General features: G+C 43.8%; 1 protein-coding gene across 1 annotated transcript in view; it reads left to right on the top strand.

Moving 5' to 3' along the window:
- Nucleotides 1-15,622, top strand: part of kcnh3 (potassium voltage-gated channel, subfamily H (eag-related), member 3) — a 587,271-nt gene that overhangs the window by 153,939 nt on the left and 417,710 nt on the right. Inside the window, exon 2 of the mRNA XM_048534608.2 lies at nucleotides 15,371-15,604. Coding sequence (XP_048390565.1) covers nucleotides 15,371-15,604 — 234 coding nt within the window. The remainder of the gene's footprint in view (nucleotides 1-15,370; nucleotides 15,605-15,622) is intronic.

The following is a 15,622-nucleotide window of genomic DNA, read 5'->3' as shown; positions in this document are numbered from 1 at the left end:
TAGAAAAAGATTATCAAAGCACATTTCCTTTTCATGATTTCATTGGAAAGGGCTGGCAGATTGTGTGTTTGGTAGTTGATTTCCCATTCAGGTGATAGCCACATGATTTTGAGCCAAGGCCCCAGGGAAATAAATAAAACAAAGAACTGTGGATGGTGGAAATCTGAAGCGGAAACAGGAATTACTCGGGAAACCTAGCATCTGCTGAGATTCAATGGTTTGAGTCCAATGACCCTTCGTCAGAACTGAAAGCAGCTTGTATAGGGGTGGTATTTGTGACATTGACAGGGCTAGGGTTGGGAAAGAGTGAATAGAGTACGCGGAGACAGTGTGAGAGACAGAAAATAAGGAGGAGCAAGCAAAGAGATCACTGATGAGTGGAGATGGAGATATATACTGAAAGGTAAGCAAACAAGATTTGTGAATAGTTGAAAATGGGTTAGCTGTGCTGGGAGCATACGAAACAGAAACTAGAGGTGTAGGGTGATAACAAACACAGAAGAGGATGATCACATTCGATATTTATTAAGCTCAATGATGAATCCTGAAGGCTGGAGGGTACCTAGGCTCAAGACGACATGTTGTTCCTCCAGATTGTGTTGACGTTCACTGAAGTACTGCAGCAGGCCCATGGGAACACAGTGGTATGTTGAAGTGGGAGGTAACTGGAAGCTCAAGGTCATTTGAACTTCGGTATTCCACAAAGTGGTCACCCAGCCTGTGTTTCATCTTCTCAGTGCTGAGGAGACCACATTGTCAGCAGCGAAGACAGTAGACGAGATTGAGCGAAGTCAGTTGCCACTTTACCTGGAAGTTGTGTCTGGGCCTTGGATAGTGAGGAGGGAGGAGGTGAATTGTCAAGTGTTGCACTTTTCTAAATTTGCAGGGAAGATGCAGTGGGAGTTGAGAAGAAGTGGTCAAGGATGTCCTGGAGGGAACAGTCCCTGTAGAGAGCCAACAAGGGAGGGGAGGGCAATGGAACTGAGTGGTGTCATTCTGCTGGAGTGGTGGAAATGGCGAGTAATGATCCTGTGGATGCAGAGACTAGAGGGACCTTACCATTGTTGTGGAGGGGAGAGAAGGAGTGAGAGCGGAAGTGTGGGAAATGGAAATTGGATACAGCTAAGGACCCTGTCAACCACGGTCGTAAACTACCCTCAGTTGAGGAAAAACATGGACATTTCTGAGGGACCTTACAGAAAATAGCATCATCAGACTGAAAAACTGAGAGAATGGATTGTAGACCTTAAAGCAGGGCAGGAGGGTGTATGATCAAGTTAAGTGTGGGAGTCTGCGAGTTTGTAGTGGATATCGGTGGCTAGCCGATCCTCAGAAATGGAAACAGAGATATTGAAGGAGGGAAGGGAGTAGTCAGAGATAGATATAAACACTTTGAACTGTGTGTCCACATTAACAGACTCCAGCTGCAAGTTCCTGCTATGAGCAAGCATCATTCTTGCTCTGAGAGACTACCACATACAAATTCAATACAAAAACAGGCAAGAAAATACTGACAGTGGAAACTATCCTAAGAGAGGAAAAAAAAGAAGGTGAATTGCTGAGAGAATGGCTACAAGTAAAGCAATTCTTAGGTCAAATTGATCCATGTTGCATCAAGAGATGGCTTAGCACATCAGCTATAGGAAAGGTCATGAACCTTGACAACATTACAGTTGCCATGCCAAAGACTTATTTATGTGTCAGAGCAAGTCCACCGCTAGCCAAGCTGTTCCAATAGAGCTACAAAACTGGTACTTACCCAACAATGTTAAAAGTTGTTCAAGCAGGTGTTGTCCAGAAAAAGCAGGTCAAATCTAATCTGGCCAATTACTGCCCCATCAGTTTACCTGAAATCATCAGCAAAGCATTGGAAAGCATTGTCAACAGTGCTATTAATTGGTACTTACTCAGCCAAAATCTGCTCGCTGATGCTCAACTTGGGTTCCACCAGGACCACTTGACTCTAGATCTCATTACTGCTTTGGTCAAAACATGGACAAGACAGCTGAATTTTAAAGATGAGGTGAATATAACTGACTGCCCTTACAACATGGTGGCTCAGTGGTTAGCACTGCTGCTTCACAGCACCAGGGACCCAGATTCGATTCCAGCCTCAGGTGACTCTTTGTGTGGAGTTTGCACATTCTCCCTATGTCTGTGTGGGTTTCCTCCGGGTGCTCTGTTTTCGTGCCCCGGCCTAAAGATGTGCACACTAGGTAGGTTGACCTTGCTAAATTGCTCGTAGTGTTCAGGGTGTGCAGATTAAGTGGGTTAATCATGGGAATACAGGATTACTGGGTTAGGGTAAGGGGATGGGTCTGGATGTGATACTCCTCCGAGGGGCAGTGTGGACCCGTTGGACCAAATGGCCTATTTCCACACTGAGGGGATTCTATAATTTGACAGATTGTGGCAAAAGGATCTGTAGTAAATCTGATGTAATTGAGAATCAGGTGAGCATTCTCTGTTTGATGTCAAAGCTAGCACAAAGAAAGATGGTTGTCATTTCTTTTTTGAAGGCAATCATCTCAACCCCAGAGATATCGCTATAGGAATTCCTCAACACTTTTTCAGCGGCTTCATTAATGATACTTCTTTCTTCGTAGGGTTAGAGGTGTGATTTCCAGTGATTGAAGAATGGTCTGCGCCATTCATAGTTACTCAGGTAATGAAGCAGTGCGTACATGCATGTAGTAGGACCTGGGCAACAGATACACTTGGGATCATGAGTGGCACATAACATTTGTGTTACATAAATGTCAGGCAATGACCACCTCCAGTAGGAGTGAATAACCATTTCCATCCAATGGAATTGTCCTTGTGGAATAAACGCCATTAATATCCAAGTATAAACCAGAAACTTCACAGGATTATCCCAGATAAATAGATTGGCCTCAACAGCTGAGGGCAGAGGCTGGGAATTCCATGGTAACTCACCTTCTGATTTCCCAAAACCTTTTCATCACATACAAGGTGCAATCCAGAGAGCAATGGAGTACTCCCTGCTTACCTGAATGAGCCCTGCCACAATAATACTAAACAGCTTGATACCACTCAGGGCAGAGTGATTCACTTGATGGTCATTTTCTTTTCGCCACTGATTCTGCATGAGAAAACCAGCGTCCACAAGTTCCTCTGCAAGTTACACCATCTTGAAACGGAATCACCTTTATTCTGTCGGGGTCAATATCTTGAAAACGCCATCCCTACCAGCTCAGGTATACCTACACCATGAGGGCTCTTGTGGTTCTAAAAGGCAGCTCAACCACTTTCGTCAGGGATCAAGTATGATGGGCAATAAATGCTGGCCTCAAATGCTTAACTCCCAGGATAAATTTTTAAAAGCTGATTTTGATTTTAAAAGAAAGCGTGCTAAAACAAGAATGGGTCCTGCAGTTTGAGGAAGAAAAGGAGAGGTAAAATCCAGTGCATGTACCCCCCTGTATGTCAATGGGGGATTCCTACTCCAGGGACTCCTGGTGACAAAAAAATTAGACTACTGTCTGAGGCGATCAGGCAGCCATTCAACTAACATTCATTAGGAGCCTCAAATACCTTAAAAAGTCGCCATGCACAGGAAACAAAGATCATCCATATGGAATTATTTGAGTGGGTGAATTGCGATGCAAGTAAACATGTGCACTGTTCCTGCACAAACCGTCTTTACTTGAGCAAAGGAAATTTCAGACACCCTAGAGCTACTGCTTTGTTTAATATGGGTTTCCCTTAGAATATTAAATATTCTATCAATTAAAGACAAAACAGACCCTATTCTTATCTTGGCGAGATACCCCAGTGTGCAATAGAATACATGGCTGTTAATTGGATGCATTCAGTGAAATAAATTTTTAATCCTGCCTCTACTCATCTGTGTTCATTTAGTGTTTGCTTAAAGGAAATGTCATCAGTCATTAGGAGAATGCAGTGTAATGCTCCAGATAAATTCTATACTTCCTTTGTCTTTTATTTGACAAGCTTTGGCTAGATGGCTGTCTTTTAAAGCAGAACGATGCTGAAAGCACTAGTTCACTTCCTGCACCATCAAGGATTACCACAGATGACTCTTCTTCTCAACCTCTTCCCCCTCACCTGAGGTGGATGACCCTACGATTAAGCCACCACCAGTGATGAGAGCTGTTCAGGATGTGAGAAACCCATATTAAACAAAGCAGCAGCTCTAGGGTGTCTGAAATTTCCTTTGCTCAAGTAATGAGAGAGCAGCCTATGGTCTGATGGATCTATGGCGACTCTGTCTTTTATTTAACAAGCTCCACTGTGGAACAAGCCGGGGTGGCGGGGTGGGGGGCGGGGGGGTAAACATTATCCGTGTGATTGAAAGATATTCTGAATTCTTTAGTGAGTTGTTTCATGCCATCGTAAGGGTCATGGATCAATGCGTTCATCTCTAAGATTAATCTGATTTACCAGCTTCTTGCCCTTTTGAGTAACTATCTGCTCCAAAGGAGGAGCTAGTGGCATAGAGGTAATGCTGCTGCTCATGTTCGCCATAACACTTGAATAATGATTTGCTATCATGTGATAAACTGCACCTTGTTTAAGACAACAAACTCTTCTTATTAAACTATCAAATCATTTTCCTCTTCCATGCTATAGCAAGCAGGCTGTAGATATCCCTATCAGAGATGAAGACTGTGCAACAAATCTACCAGATGGATCTTACGCCATGATGAGCTGTGTTCAGAATTTATCTTCCAGCAGGTATTCCTCCTCCTTGTAAATGAGAGATCCCATTATTTTTAAACTGTCCCTTATTTCTAGATTCTCAGAAGCTACTCTGCTAAATATTTTAATATTTTCACTTCTTAAACCCTTTAAAGTAGAGGCCCAACCTGCTCAACCATTCCTCACAAGCCAAACTTCTCAACTGAGGAATCGGCCATGTGAAATTTACCCAAACTGCTTCCAGTGGATGTCTGTCTCTCCTGAAGCAAGTGACCAATTCATACAGAGGACTCTAGGTATGGTGACACCAACGTCCCAAACAGCTATAATCAGACTTCCATGCGTGCATATTCCATCCACCTTGCAGACCTTATCGATGGTAGAAAAATGCAGTTACTCTGCCCATTTAAATGCTCTGCTTTTCTATTCTTCCTGCCTAAGGGGACAATCCCACATTTCCCATGTACTGTATCTGCCAAAATTTTACCCTCTCACTTAACCCATCTGTAACCATTTTCAGACACTTTGAACCGGATTTAAAGCTGAAGGGGGATTTTAACTGCATGGATGGCCAAAATTGAGAATCCCAATCAAGTGTGCAGAGAGCACTTGGGAAGTTTGGAAAGGTTGTTAGTGAATGGGAAACTACTGGTCTATAGGTGGGATCAATCTCTAATGTTTTATAACTACCACCTCACGTACACAAGGATTTGAGACAAGTGAATTCGACTTTGAATTCTAATTCTAGTTCTATTTCATCATATAATTCCTATATGATGAAAAGGAGCAAAAAAGAAAAGCCTCTTCTTTTATACCAAACATTGTGATTAGTAGTGGTAAGAAAACAGTCTGTCCATGACTTTAACCAAGTGATCTTCAGGTGTAGAGGTCTCCTATGTTAGTGCCAAGATTAACAATGGCATCATTGTTGGTCAAGGTGATAGTCTTGATGAAGTAAATGATTAACCACCTAACATGACCGGAATATGTCTCTTTATGTTCATGATTATCAAACTCTTTATAGGCTGCTCTCAGTCAAGCATCTTGAGTTCCACCTTAACATTAACATAAACATTAGTAACAAGTATTCCTTTAACCTCCTCAGAAAGCGGCCAGCAAATCTCAGCAAGAACACAGAGGATCCTAGCTGTGGATGTTGACTGGGTACGAAGCCTGCCTCCATGTACCAGCACTGTGTAGAAGAGTAATTTTAAAAAATAACTAATGAAACAAAAAAACACCCCTCACAGCCTCTCCCTCTCACATACGCACTCCACGCCCATCCATGCTAACCAATATCACCTTATCCGCTCTATTTCCCCTAACTCTCCCCCATGGCCCACATCCCCTCAATTGCATCCATGCCTCCTCAACCCACACCCGTGGTTCCTTATAAACCCTCCATGCCAACATCTGACCTTCACTATTTCCAATCCACTTTATAGCCCCATGCCAATCTGTGCTTCTCCACTCATCTCAAGACCTTTGTAACCCCAGTGCCAACTTAATGCCGACTCATGAAGACTGAGAGGTGATCTGTCTGAAATATACAGCATTCTAATCAGGCTTGACAAGCACGATGCAGGGAAGATATTTCCCCTTGTTGGGGAGTCTAGGGTCACAGCATGAGGGCACAGGGTAGGCCATTTAGGACTGAGGTGGAGGAAACATTTCTTTATTAATAGGTTGGTCGACTTACGGAATTTGATACCAAAAAAGGCTATGGAGGCCAGATCACTGAGTATATTCAAGAAAAAGAGTAATACATTCCTAGATTTTGAAGGCATTGAGAATTATGAAGATGAAAGTGTGAATGTGGCATTGAGATAGAGGATCAGCCAAAATCATATTGAATGGCAGAGCAGGCTTGAATTGTCAAATGGTGTACTCCAGCTCCTAGTTACTTTGTTTCATGCCAACCCACACCTTCTATCTACCGTCCTTTTCCCTTTCACCTACCATGCCAACTCACCTAGTATCTACCATAGGCAAACCTCAATCTATATGCTGGCAAAAAGCTGAATTAAATAAAGTTTTATACGTGTATTTTAGACTTCAATCTGTTGAGAAAAACACATTCATCCATAAAAATAACATCACAACATTTAATGTCATTCACCCCAATGAAAGCTTATAAAAACAAACATTTTGTTCAAGTGTAACAAGTATCGACATTCAAGGTCACCACATTAGACAATCCATAGATCCATCAAATAATGCAGTGGAAGACATTCCACTGTAATAATGGATACATGTGAAATCTGTACCTTAAATCCAGTAATGGCAATATTCAGGTTTATGTCTACAAACAGATGCAAAGAGAAAGTAAAATATATTTATTTTAACTCTCCAGAGTCTTTTTCTTCACTTATGAAAAGCCCAGTGTTTTAAATGCTTTGACAGTCTTTAACAATTCAACAAGTGCCTTTGAAAACTTAACAGTTCTAAAAAGTACATAAACTTTTTGGGCAACCTGGTATGATGCCAGGTAGCCCATCTGGTTTTACTCTTCTTTGACTTCTCTGATGTATTTTAAAAGGGCAAAATGTTCTGATGAACTCTCTCAGAGGGCAGTTCAGAGTCAAATATATTGCTGCGGTTTTGAGTCTCTTCCAGGCCAGACAAGGTTAGGACATGAGATTCCCTTCCCTGAAGGGTGTCATTGAACAACATGCAGCTTTGTGGCTACTACTCATAAGAATTTCATTGGATTTTATTCCAGATTTATTCATTCATTGAATTTAAATTCCTTCAACATCCTAGCTCCTTAAAGTCTGTGTGGAGGATCACATCCTTCTTTCTATCTTTGACAATCACATTGCTATGGACCTCAATTCACTCTCCCCCCTTATATTGCTTTGCACTCCTCGATGACATACTTATGCATCATGCTTGGCATTGCATTTGCGGCTGCAAAACTATGCCTCTCTTCTCCTAACCAGAGAATTTCCTCTGTCACTATTGCTTTTATAGACTTCCTCCTGCCCTCCTGTGCAGCTGAGCCACCTGATATGGTCTGGCTTCAGTCCTTAGCTGAATTACTATCTCTTCCAGCAATACTGGCTGAAGAGCAAGATACACTCTGTGGACTCCTGGGCTTCTGTCTGGCTCACCTTAACAAGCTGGTATTCACTGATTCACTCCTTCCCTACTCACTATTGATCTGAGGGGTAACCATGTCTAGAAGCATGCTATCCACATGGCTTTCAACCTCATAGATGCACGGCAGCAATGCCAGCTGCTGCTCAAGCTCTGAAACTCTCCAGCAATTGCTAACGTTTTGTTTGCTTCATACCTCTAGTATCAATAGGTCATTGTTTTATCGTAATTTTTAAAATGTATTCACATGTATCAGCATGAGGAAAGAATTGTGCTCTCTAGGGACACCTATTATCCCTTTGTGTGTATAGCCTTTAAATAGATATTTATTTCTGGGCATACATGCTGCCAGAATTGTGCAATGTATCAAGTTGCCAATGTAGAGATTGTGTCGGGAGCACAAATGATTTTACTGATTGGATTTCATTTAAGTTATTGCTGCCAATATGGCGATTTGATATATTACGACACTAGTTCATGCTCACTTGTCGTAACTAGTGTGTCTTTGTGCTTCTTTTTTGCTGAAATTGTAGGGTGAAATTCATTATTTGCCTGCTCCCCAATTGGGCTTGTAGAATCAAAGAATGCCTACGGTGTGAAAGCAGGCCATTCAGCCCATCAAGTCCACAACGACCCTCTGAAGACCCAGATGCCTCCCCAATCCTGTCTCTGTAACTTTGCATTTCCCATAGTTAATCCACCTAACCTGCACATCCCGGGCACAATGGTCAATTTAGCATGGTCAAGCCACCTAACCTACACATCTTTGAACTGTGGGGGGAAACCAGAGAACCCAAAGAAAACTCATGGAGACACGGGGAGAATGTGCAAACTTCATGCAGACAGTCACCGAAGGCTGGAATCAAACCTGGTCCCTGGCACTACGAGGCAGCAGTGCTAACCACTGAGCCACTGTGATATAATTTCTTGTATTTGAATTCGTCACTGGATTTGTCAAAGTAGCTTTAAATGACTTATGTGCTCTACAGCACTTTGAAATCACTTACATAATTGTTTCAACAAGTGATGTAGAAATTGAATGGGATTTAGTGAATGGGTTCATGATGATCTTTTCAGTGGCTGATTGGTTACCACAGAACAGGAGCAGTGTTTTTCATTGAGATGTTCAGAATTTCCTAAATTCCCTCTACAATGGTAATAAGCAAGTGCAATTCTATGTTTTATGCATTATTTAAGTCAGTGTACAACAGCTACAAAATGGAACAATAAGTGAAGCAGATACAATTTTCATTCCCCTTGCACTCCCAGATTTTATCCACAGAACCTGCAAGAATATTGAGACAGTTGGACAATAGTAGGGGCTGAGGCTTCCCCATTGCTATTCTGGAGATCTCCATACGTGCTTTACTCACAGACACAATGGGCAAAATCTCAAAAGATGCTGAACAAAGTGGACATTGGCAAGAAAATTGTGCAATATGGGGAAATGAGCTTCTTGATGTTGAGAGCAAAATGTTCCACTTTCCAACTAATTGTTGGAGCATTTTAAGAGTAATTTTATGGTGGTAGTAATGGGGGAGCAGCATGGGAATGGTCAATGCTTCTTACTTGGTTGCCACAACATGAATCATTTTGGTAGGAATAACAGAAAAATGGACTATGTTTAAAATGGTAAAAAATTGCAGCACACTGCTGTGCAGGGGGCTTGGGTGTCCATGTGCATGAATCGCTAAAAGTAGGATTGCAGGTGCAGCAGGTAATTAAAAAGGCAAATGGAATTTTGTCTGCCATTGCTAGAGGGATGGAGTTTAAAAACAAGGAGGCTATACTGCAGCTGTATAGGAACCTGGTGCGGCCACACCTGTTTTGGTCTCCTTACTTGAGAAGAGATATACTAGCACTGGAGGGGTTGCAGAGGAGATTCACTCGGTTGATGCCAGAGTTGAGAGGGTTGGATTATGAGGAGAGACTGATTAGACTGGGATTATACTCATTGGAATTCAGAAGAATGAGAGGAGATCTTATAGAAACATTCAAGATGATGAAGGGAATAGAAAAGTGGAGGCAGGGAGGTTGTTTGCGCCAGCAGGTAAAAATTGGACTAGAGGGTATCGCCTCAAACTAAAGGGAAGCAGATGTAGGACTGAGGTCAGGAGGAACTTCTTCACCCAAAGGGCTTTGAACCTGTGGAATTCCCTGCCCAGTGAATTGGTTGAAGCTACCTCACTGAATGTTTTTAAGGCAAGGCTAGATAAATTTTTGAACAGTAAAGGAATTAAGGGATATGGTGAGCGGGCAGCTTCGTGGAGTTGAGTCTCATAAAGATCAGCCATGATCTGATTAAATGGTGGGACAGGCTCGAGCAGCTGGATGGCCTACTCCTGTTCCTAGTTCTTATGTTCTTATGTAACATGAAGGTTTTGGTATTAGCACATAAATGGTCACATCCTCACTGGCCAGCACCCGGATCCTTACCCCATAGGGGATGAGGAGCTGACTGTCAGGTACCTGGGCACTCCTTCCAGCTCTCTCAACTCTATGCTGGGCCGTTATGTTCTGTAATGAGACAGAAGTAGGTATTGAGTAAGACAGAAGTAGGGCTGAATGAGGGAAGGCTCTGCAAGCAGTAGTGAGAGTGGCAGGCCATGAGCCTTGGTGGCAGTGTGAGGTAGCAGGAAAGTGTTGACACTTACCCTCACAAAAGGGACAAGGTCATTGATGTTCTTGTGGTATTGCTGGCTGTATCTTCAGATTGTCGACAATGTATTGAGTTGCTGGTAGGGTGTTGCGGTCTCCTCTGCCAGCCCTGAAGGAAAAGGCTGCCTTTGTCTGCACCTCCCATCCATCAGGTCCTTGCGTGCAAAGAGGAGAGCTAGTTTTCCTTCCTCTGAACTGTCTGGAACAATTTCCAGGAATCATGCAGTGCAGTTCCAACTTGACGGGTGCACAACTGCATTTTAAATATGGTGTCAGCGTCAGGAATCCCAGGTTGTCCATGCAATAGCACTTAGTACAAGTGGGGGAATACAATGAGCGTAGCCCCAAAGAAGCATGGTACATAGGTAAGAGGTGAGTTTGTGGCGATAGGGTGAGAAGACTCAATACATCTCATAGGGAGAAACCTTACAATGAAACTTGCCAAAATATGCACTTACTTGATCTCTCGTAAAATTTAGTCCAATCTGCTTCACTGCAGGTCAAGTCTGAAGTAACTAGCCTAAGAAGTGTAATTGACTCCTGGAACAAAGTTTCCATGTAGCTTTCCTCCTTCCTGATGGCCAATGCCTTGCATATGATGGAATCATTTTGGGGAATCAGGAGGTGAGTTACTTCCTTCACAGTAGACCACCTCTGACCTCTTATTATCCATGGTGTTCATGCGGCTGGTCCAATTACATTTTTGGTTATGCAATACCCAGCAATCACCTGGTGGAGAATTGACTACGATGATGGTGTTGAATGTCAAGGGAAGGTTCTTCAAGTCTCTTGCGTTGGAAATGGTCATTACTTGGCTTTAGAGTGGTCTGAATGCTATTTGCCACCTAACAGGCCAAGCCTGAATTTTGTATCAATCTTCTTTTCAGTTATGCCGGTGCTTAAGTATCAGAAAAGTTGCAGGCAGAGCTGAACCCTACGTAGTCATCAGCAAATCCCCATTTCCGATCTTAGATTGAAAGAAAGACAATTGATGAAACAACTAAAGACGATTAGAGCTAAGACACTACCCGAGGGAACTCCTGCAGAGATATCCTGATTGCCTTTCAATGACCACAACGATTTTCCTTTGATTCTAACCAGTATGATTCCTCCTTATTCCCATTGACTTAAGTTTGAATTGGGTTCCTCGGTGCTGTCTTTGATCAAATGCTGCCTTGGTGTCAAGGACAGTTGCACTCACCTCAGCTCTGGAGATTTCAGTTCTTTTCATCAATTTTAGACAAAAACTGTCATGTGATCATAAGCTGAAATGCCATGACAGAGCCCAAACCAAGCATTGATGAGCAGGTTAGTGGTGTGTAAATGCCACTTCATGGCACTATCGATAACACTTCCTATCACTATGATGATGAGCAAGAGTAAACCAAAGGGGCAGTAATTTGGGGAGATTAAATTTGTTGGGACAGGATTGCTTGGGAAACTTCACACTTTGTTGAGTAGATGCTAGAGATATAGCTGTTCAGGAACAGGTTGGCTCGAGATTTGGTTACTTTTAGTAAATGACAAGTCTCCAGTCTCCATCATTTCAGCTAGGATGTCATCTCCACCTATCTGGACTCCATTTTCTCCCTCTTGGTCCAGGAACGCCCTACCTACATCCGTGACACCATCCACACCCTCCACCTCCTCCAGAACTTCCAATGTCCCGGTCCCCAACACCTCATTTTCACCATGGACGTCCAGTCCCTATACACCTGTATTCCCCTTGCAGATGGCCTCAAGGCCCTCCGCTTCTTCCTGTCCCGCAGGCCCGACCAGTCCCCCTCCACAGATGCCCTCATCCGCCTAGCCGAACTCATCCTCACCCTCAACAACTTCTCTTTCGATTCCTCCCACTTCCTACAGACTAAGGGGTTGGCCATGGACGCCCGCATGGGCCCCAGCTATGCCTGCCTCTTTGTAGGTTACGTGGAACAGTCCCTCTTCCGCACCTACACAGGCGCCAAACCCCACCTCTTCCTCCGGTACATTGATGACTGTATCGGCGCCGCCTCTTGTTCCCCAGAGGAGCTCGAACAGTTCATCCACTTCACCAACACCTTCCACCCCAACCTCAAGTTCACCTGGGCCATCTCCAGCACATCCCTCACCTTCCTGAATCTCTCTGTCTCCATCTCAGGCAACCACCTAGAAACCGATATCCAATTCAAGCCCACCGACTCCCACAGCCACCTAGAATACACCTCCTCCCACCCACCCTCCTGCAAAAATTCCATCTCCTATTCCCAATTCCTTCGCCTCCGCCGCATCTGCCCCCGGGATGAGGCATTCCACTCCCATACATCCCAGATGTCCTCGTTCTTCAAGGACCGCAACTTCCCCCCCACAGTGGTCGAGTACGCCCTCGACCGTGTTTCCTGCATTTTCCGCAACTCATCCCTCACACCCCGCCCCCGCCACAACCACCAAAAGAAAATCCCCCTTGTCCTCACATACCACCCCATCAACCTCCAGATACAATGCATCATTCTCCGACACTTCCTCCATCTACAATCCGACCCCATCACCAAAGACATTTTTCCATCCTCACCCTTGTCTGCTTTCCGGAGAGACCACTCTCTCCGTGACTCCCTTGTTCGCTCCACACTGCCCTCCAACCCCACCACACCCGGCACTTTACCCTGCAACCGTTGGAAGTGCTACACTTGCCCCCACACCTTCTCCCTCACCCCCATCCCAGGCCCCAAGATGACTTTCCACATCAAGCAGATCTTCACCTGCACATCTGCCAATGTGGTACACTGCATCCGCTGTACCCTTTGTAGCTTCCCCTACATTGGGGAAACCAAGCGGAGGTTGGGGACCGCTTTATAGAACACCTCCGCTCGGTTTGCAATAAACAACTGCACCTCCAGTCATGAACCATTTCAACTCCCCATCCCATTCTTTAGATGACATGTCCACCCTGGGCCTCCTGCAGTGCCACAATGATGCCACCCGAAGGTTGCAGGAACAGCAACTCATATTCCGCTTGGGAACCCTGCAGCCCAATGGTATCAATGTGGACTTCACCAGCTTCAAAATCTCCCCTCCCCCCACTGCATCCCAAAACCAGCCCAGGTCATCCTTGCCTTCCTAACCTGTTCTTCCTCTCACCTATCCCCTCCTCCCACTTCAAGCCGCACCTCCATTTCCTACCTACTAGCCTCATCTGGCCCCCTTGATGTGTCCACCCTCTCCGGGCTGACCTATCCCCTCCCTACCTCCCCAACTATACTTGCCTCTGCAGGCTCAATCTCCGCCCCTTTAACTTGTCCGTCTCCTCTCCACCTATCTTCTCCTCTATCCATCTTTGATCAGCCTCCCCCTCTCCACCTATTTATTTCAGAACCCTCTCCCCATCCCCCTTTTCTGATGAAGTGTCTAGGCCCGAAACGTCAGCTTTTGGTGCTCCTGAGATGCTGCTTGGCCTGCTGTGTTCATCCAGTCCCTCAATTTGTTACGTTGGATTCTCCAGCATCTGCAGCTCCCATTATCTCCTTTGTTAGGCCTGTAACCTTTTCTGTATCCAGTGACCTCAGCCATTACTAGCTCTTATATGAAGTGAACAGAATTGGCTGAAGACTAGCTTTCGTGATGATGGAGCCATAGCACTGGGCTGAGTTGGATCAACTACTTCTGGCTAATGGTAGTTGTACCTTTCCCATCATCACATTCAGGGTCTGCCAGTATTTAGGGTTGGTTTATTTATGGAATCACATCCTCTATTGTTTCATTGCACATCACGTCACAACAGGATTTGATGGCACTGTGGTGTTTTGATGTGATTTATTGATTATGGGATCACATAGCGGTAATAGCACCGTGTACATGTAGCAGTTTATTGGAGCTTCAACAGGTTGGCACCTCAATTTTTAGATGCAATTTGTACCATCCTTGGCTTACATTTCGGTGCTCCACATTGAATCAGAGTATATCCCCTGGCTTCATAGTAACGATGGATTAAGGGATATGCCAGGTTATGAGGCTAATGATTGTGGTGGAGTAAGTTTTGCTGTTATAATGACCCACAGTGCCTCATAGATGTCTAGTTTGGAGATGCATTTTTTGACATAATTCTCAATTTCAATCACTTGGCACAGTTGTAATTCTAAACCATGTACTAGAGGGTATCGTCAGTGAAAGAATGGGACTTTTTTTTTCTCCCTGAAGATTGTGTGCACAGATGCACCGACAAAGGTAGATCAGTGAGGGCTAGTACATTTTTTCTTTGTATTTGTTCTCTCATCACCTGATGCACGCCTACTCTATCCCAAATTGAGACCCCTTTTGTGATTAATATTAAAGTTTTCCACCCAGAGGACATGCTCAGTGGATTTCAATGTGTAGGAATTCTTATTTGTTATTATATCTTTCCCTCAGCTGACAATAAGCAGGCTTCCTTGCTCATGTTTGATGTTATGTTATGAGATCTTACTGGGTTTAGAGTCAGTGTTATGGATTCCAAGGTTTACTTCCTCTTGACCGCTGGTGGATCTGGACATTCATGGAGCAAGTACCATGATACATTGTCTGAAATATAGGATTCTATGAATATGCCTCTGCCAAGCTGATGTTTGGCTATTCTTAGGGACATGTCTTATATTTTTGGCATGGGTGCCCAGAGGTTAGTGAGGACAGTTTGTAATGTTTCGCTGAGTAGGGGTGTCTTTGCTATGTCCATATCCAATGTTTAGTTCAATGCTGAAAGATCCACCCAGTTTTCAATTTTATGCATTTTCCCAGCAATTTATTACAATATTAGCAGTTTAGAAAAAACACGTTTCTAAGTTTTTTTTAATGATATTCTTCACATTTAATATTCATGTGAGTTGTTTTCCTTTGCTTATCAAAACATTTTTGTTCATTATTGGTGGAAGTGACAACTCGACAAAAGAGTCAAATCGATATATTGTTTTCAATTCAACAGACAGCAACTTTGTTCTGGGAAATGCTCAGGTATTGAACGTGTATCCAATTGTATACTGCTCCGATGGATTCTGCGAGCTGACTGGCTATGCACGAGCTGAACTCATGCAGAAGAGCTGTGCTTGTAAGTTTCTCTATGGCGTAGAAACGAATGAAGCCATGAAAATTCAGATCCAAAAAGCGCTAGATGAGAAACGTGAGTTCAAGACCGAACTGATCTTCTATAAGAAGAGTGGTAAGTACACCTGATTAA

Source organism: Stegostoma tigrinum, chromosome 7 (assembly GCF_030684315.1).
Source record: "Stegostoma tigrinum isolate sSteTig4 chromosome 7, sSteTig4.hap1, whole genome shotgun sequence".
Lineage (NCBI taxonomy): Eukaryota > Metazoa > Chordata > Chondrichthyes > Orectolobiformes > Stegostomatidae > Stegostoma > Stegostoma tigrinum.
The sequence above is the reverse complement of the archived record's forward strand: the minus strand, read 5'-3'. Positions and strand labels throughout refer to the sequence as shown.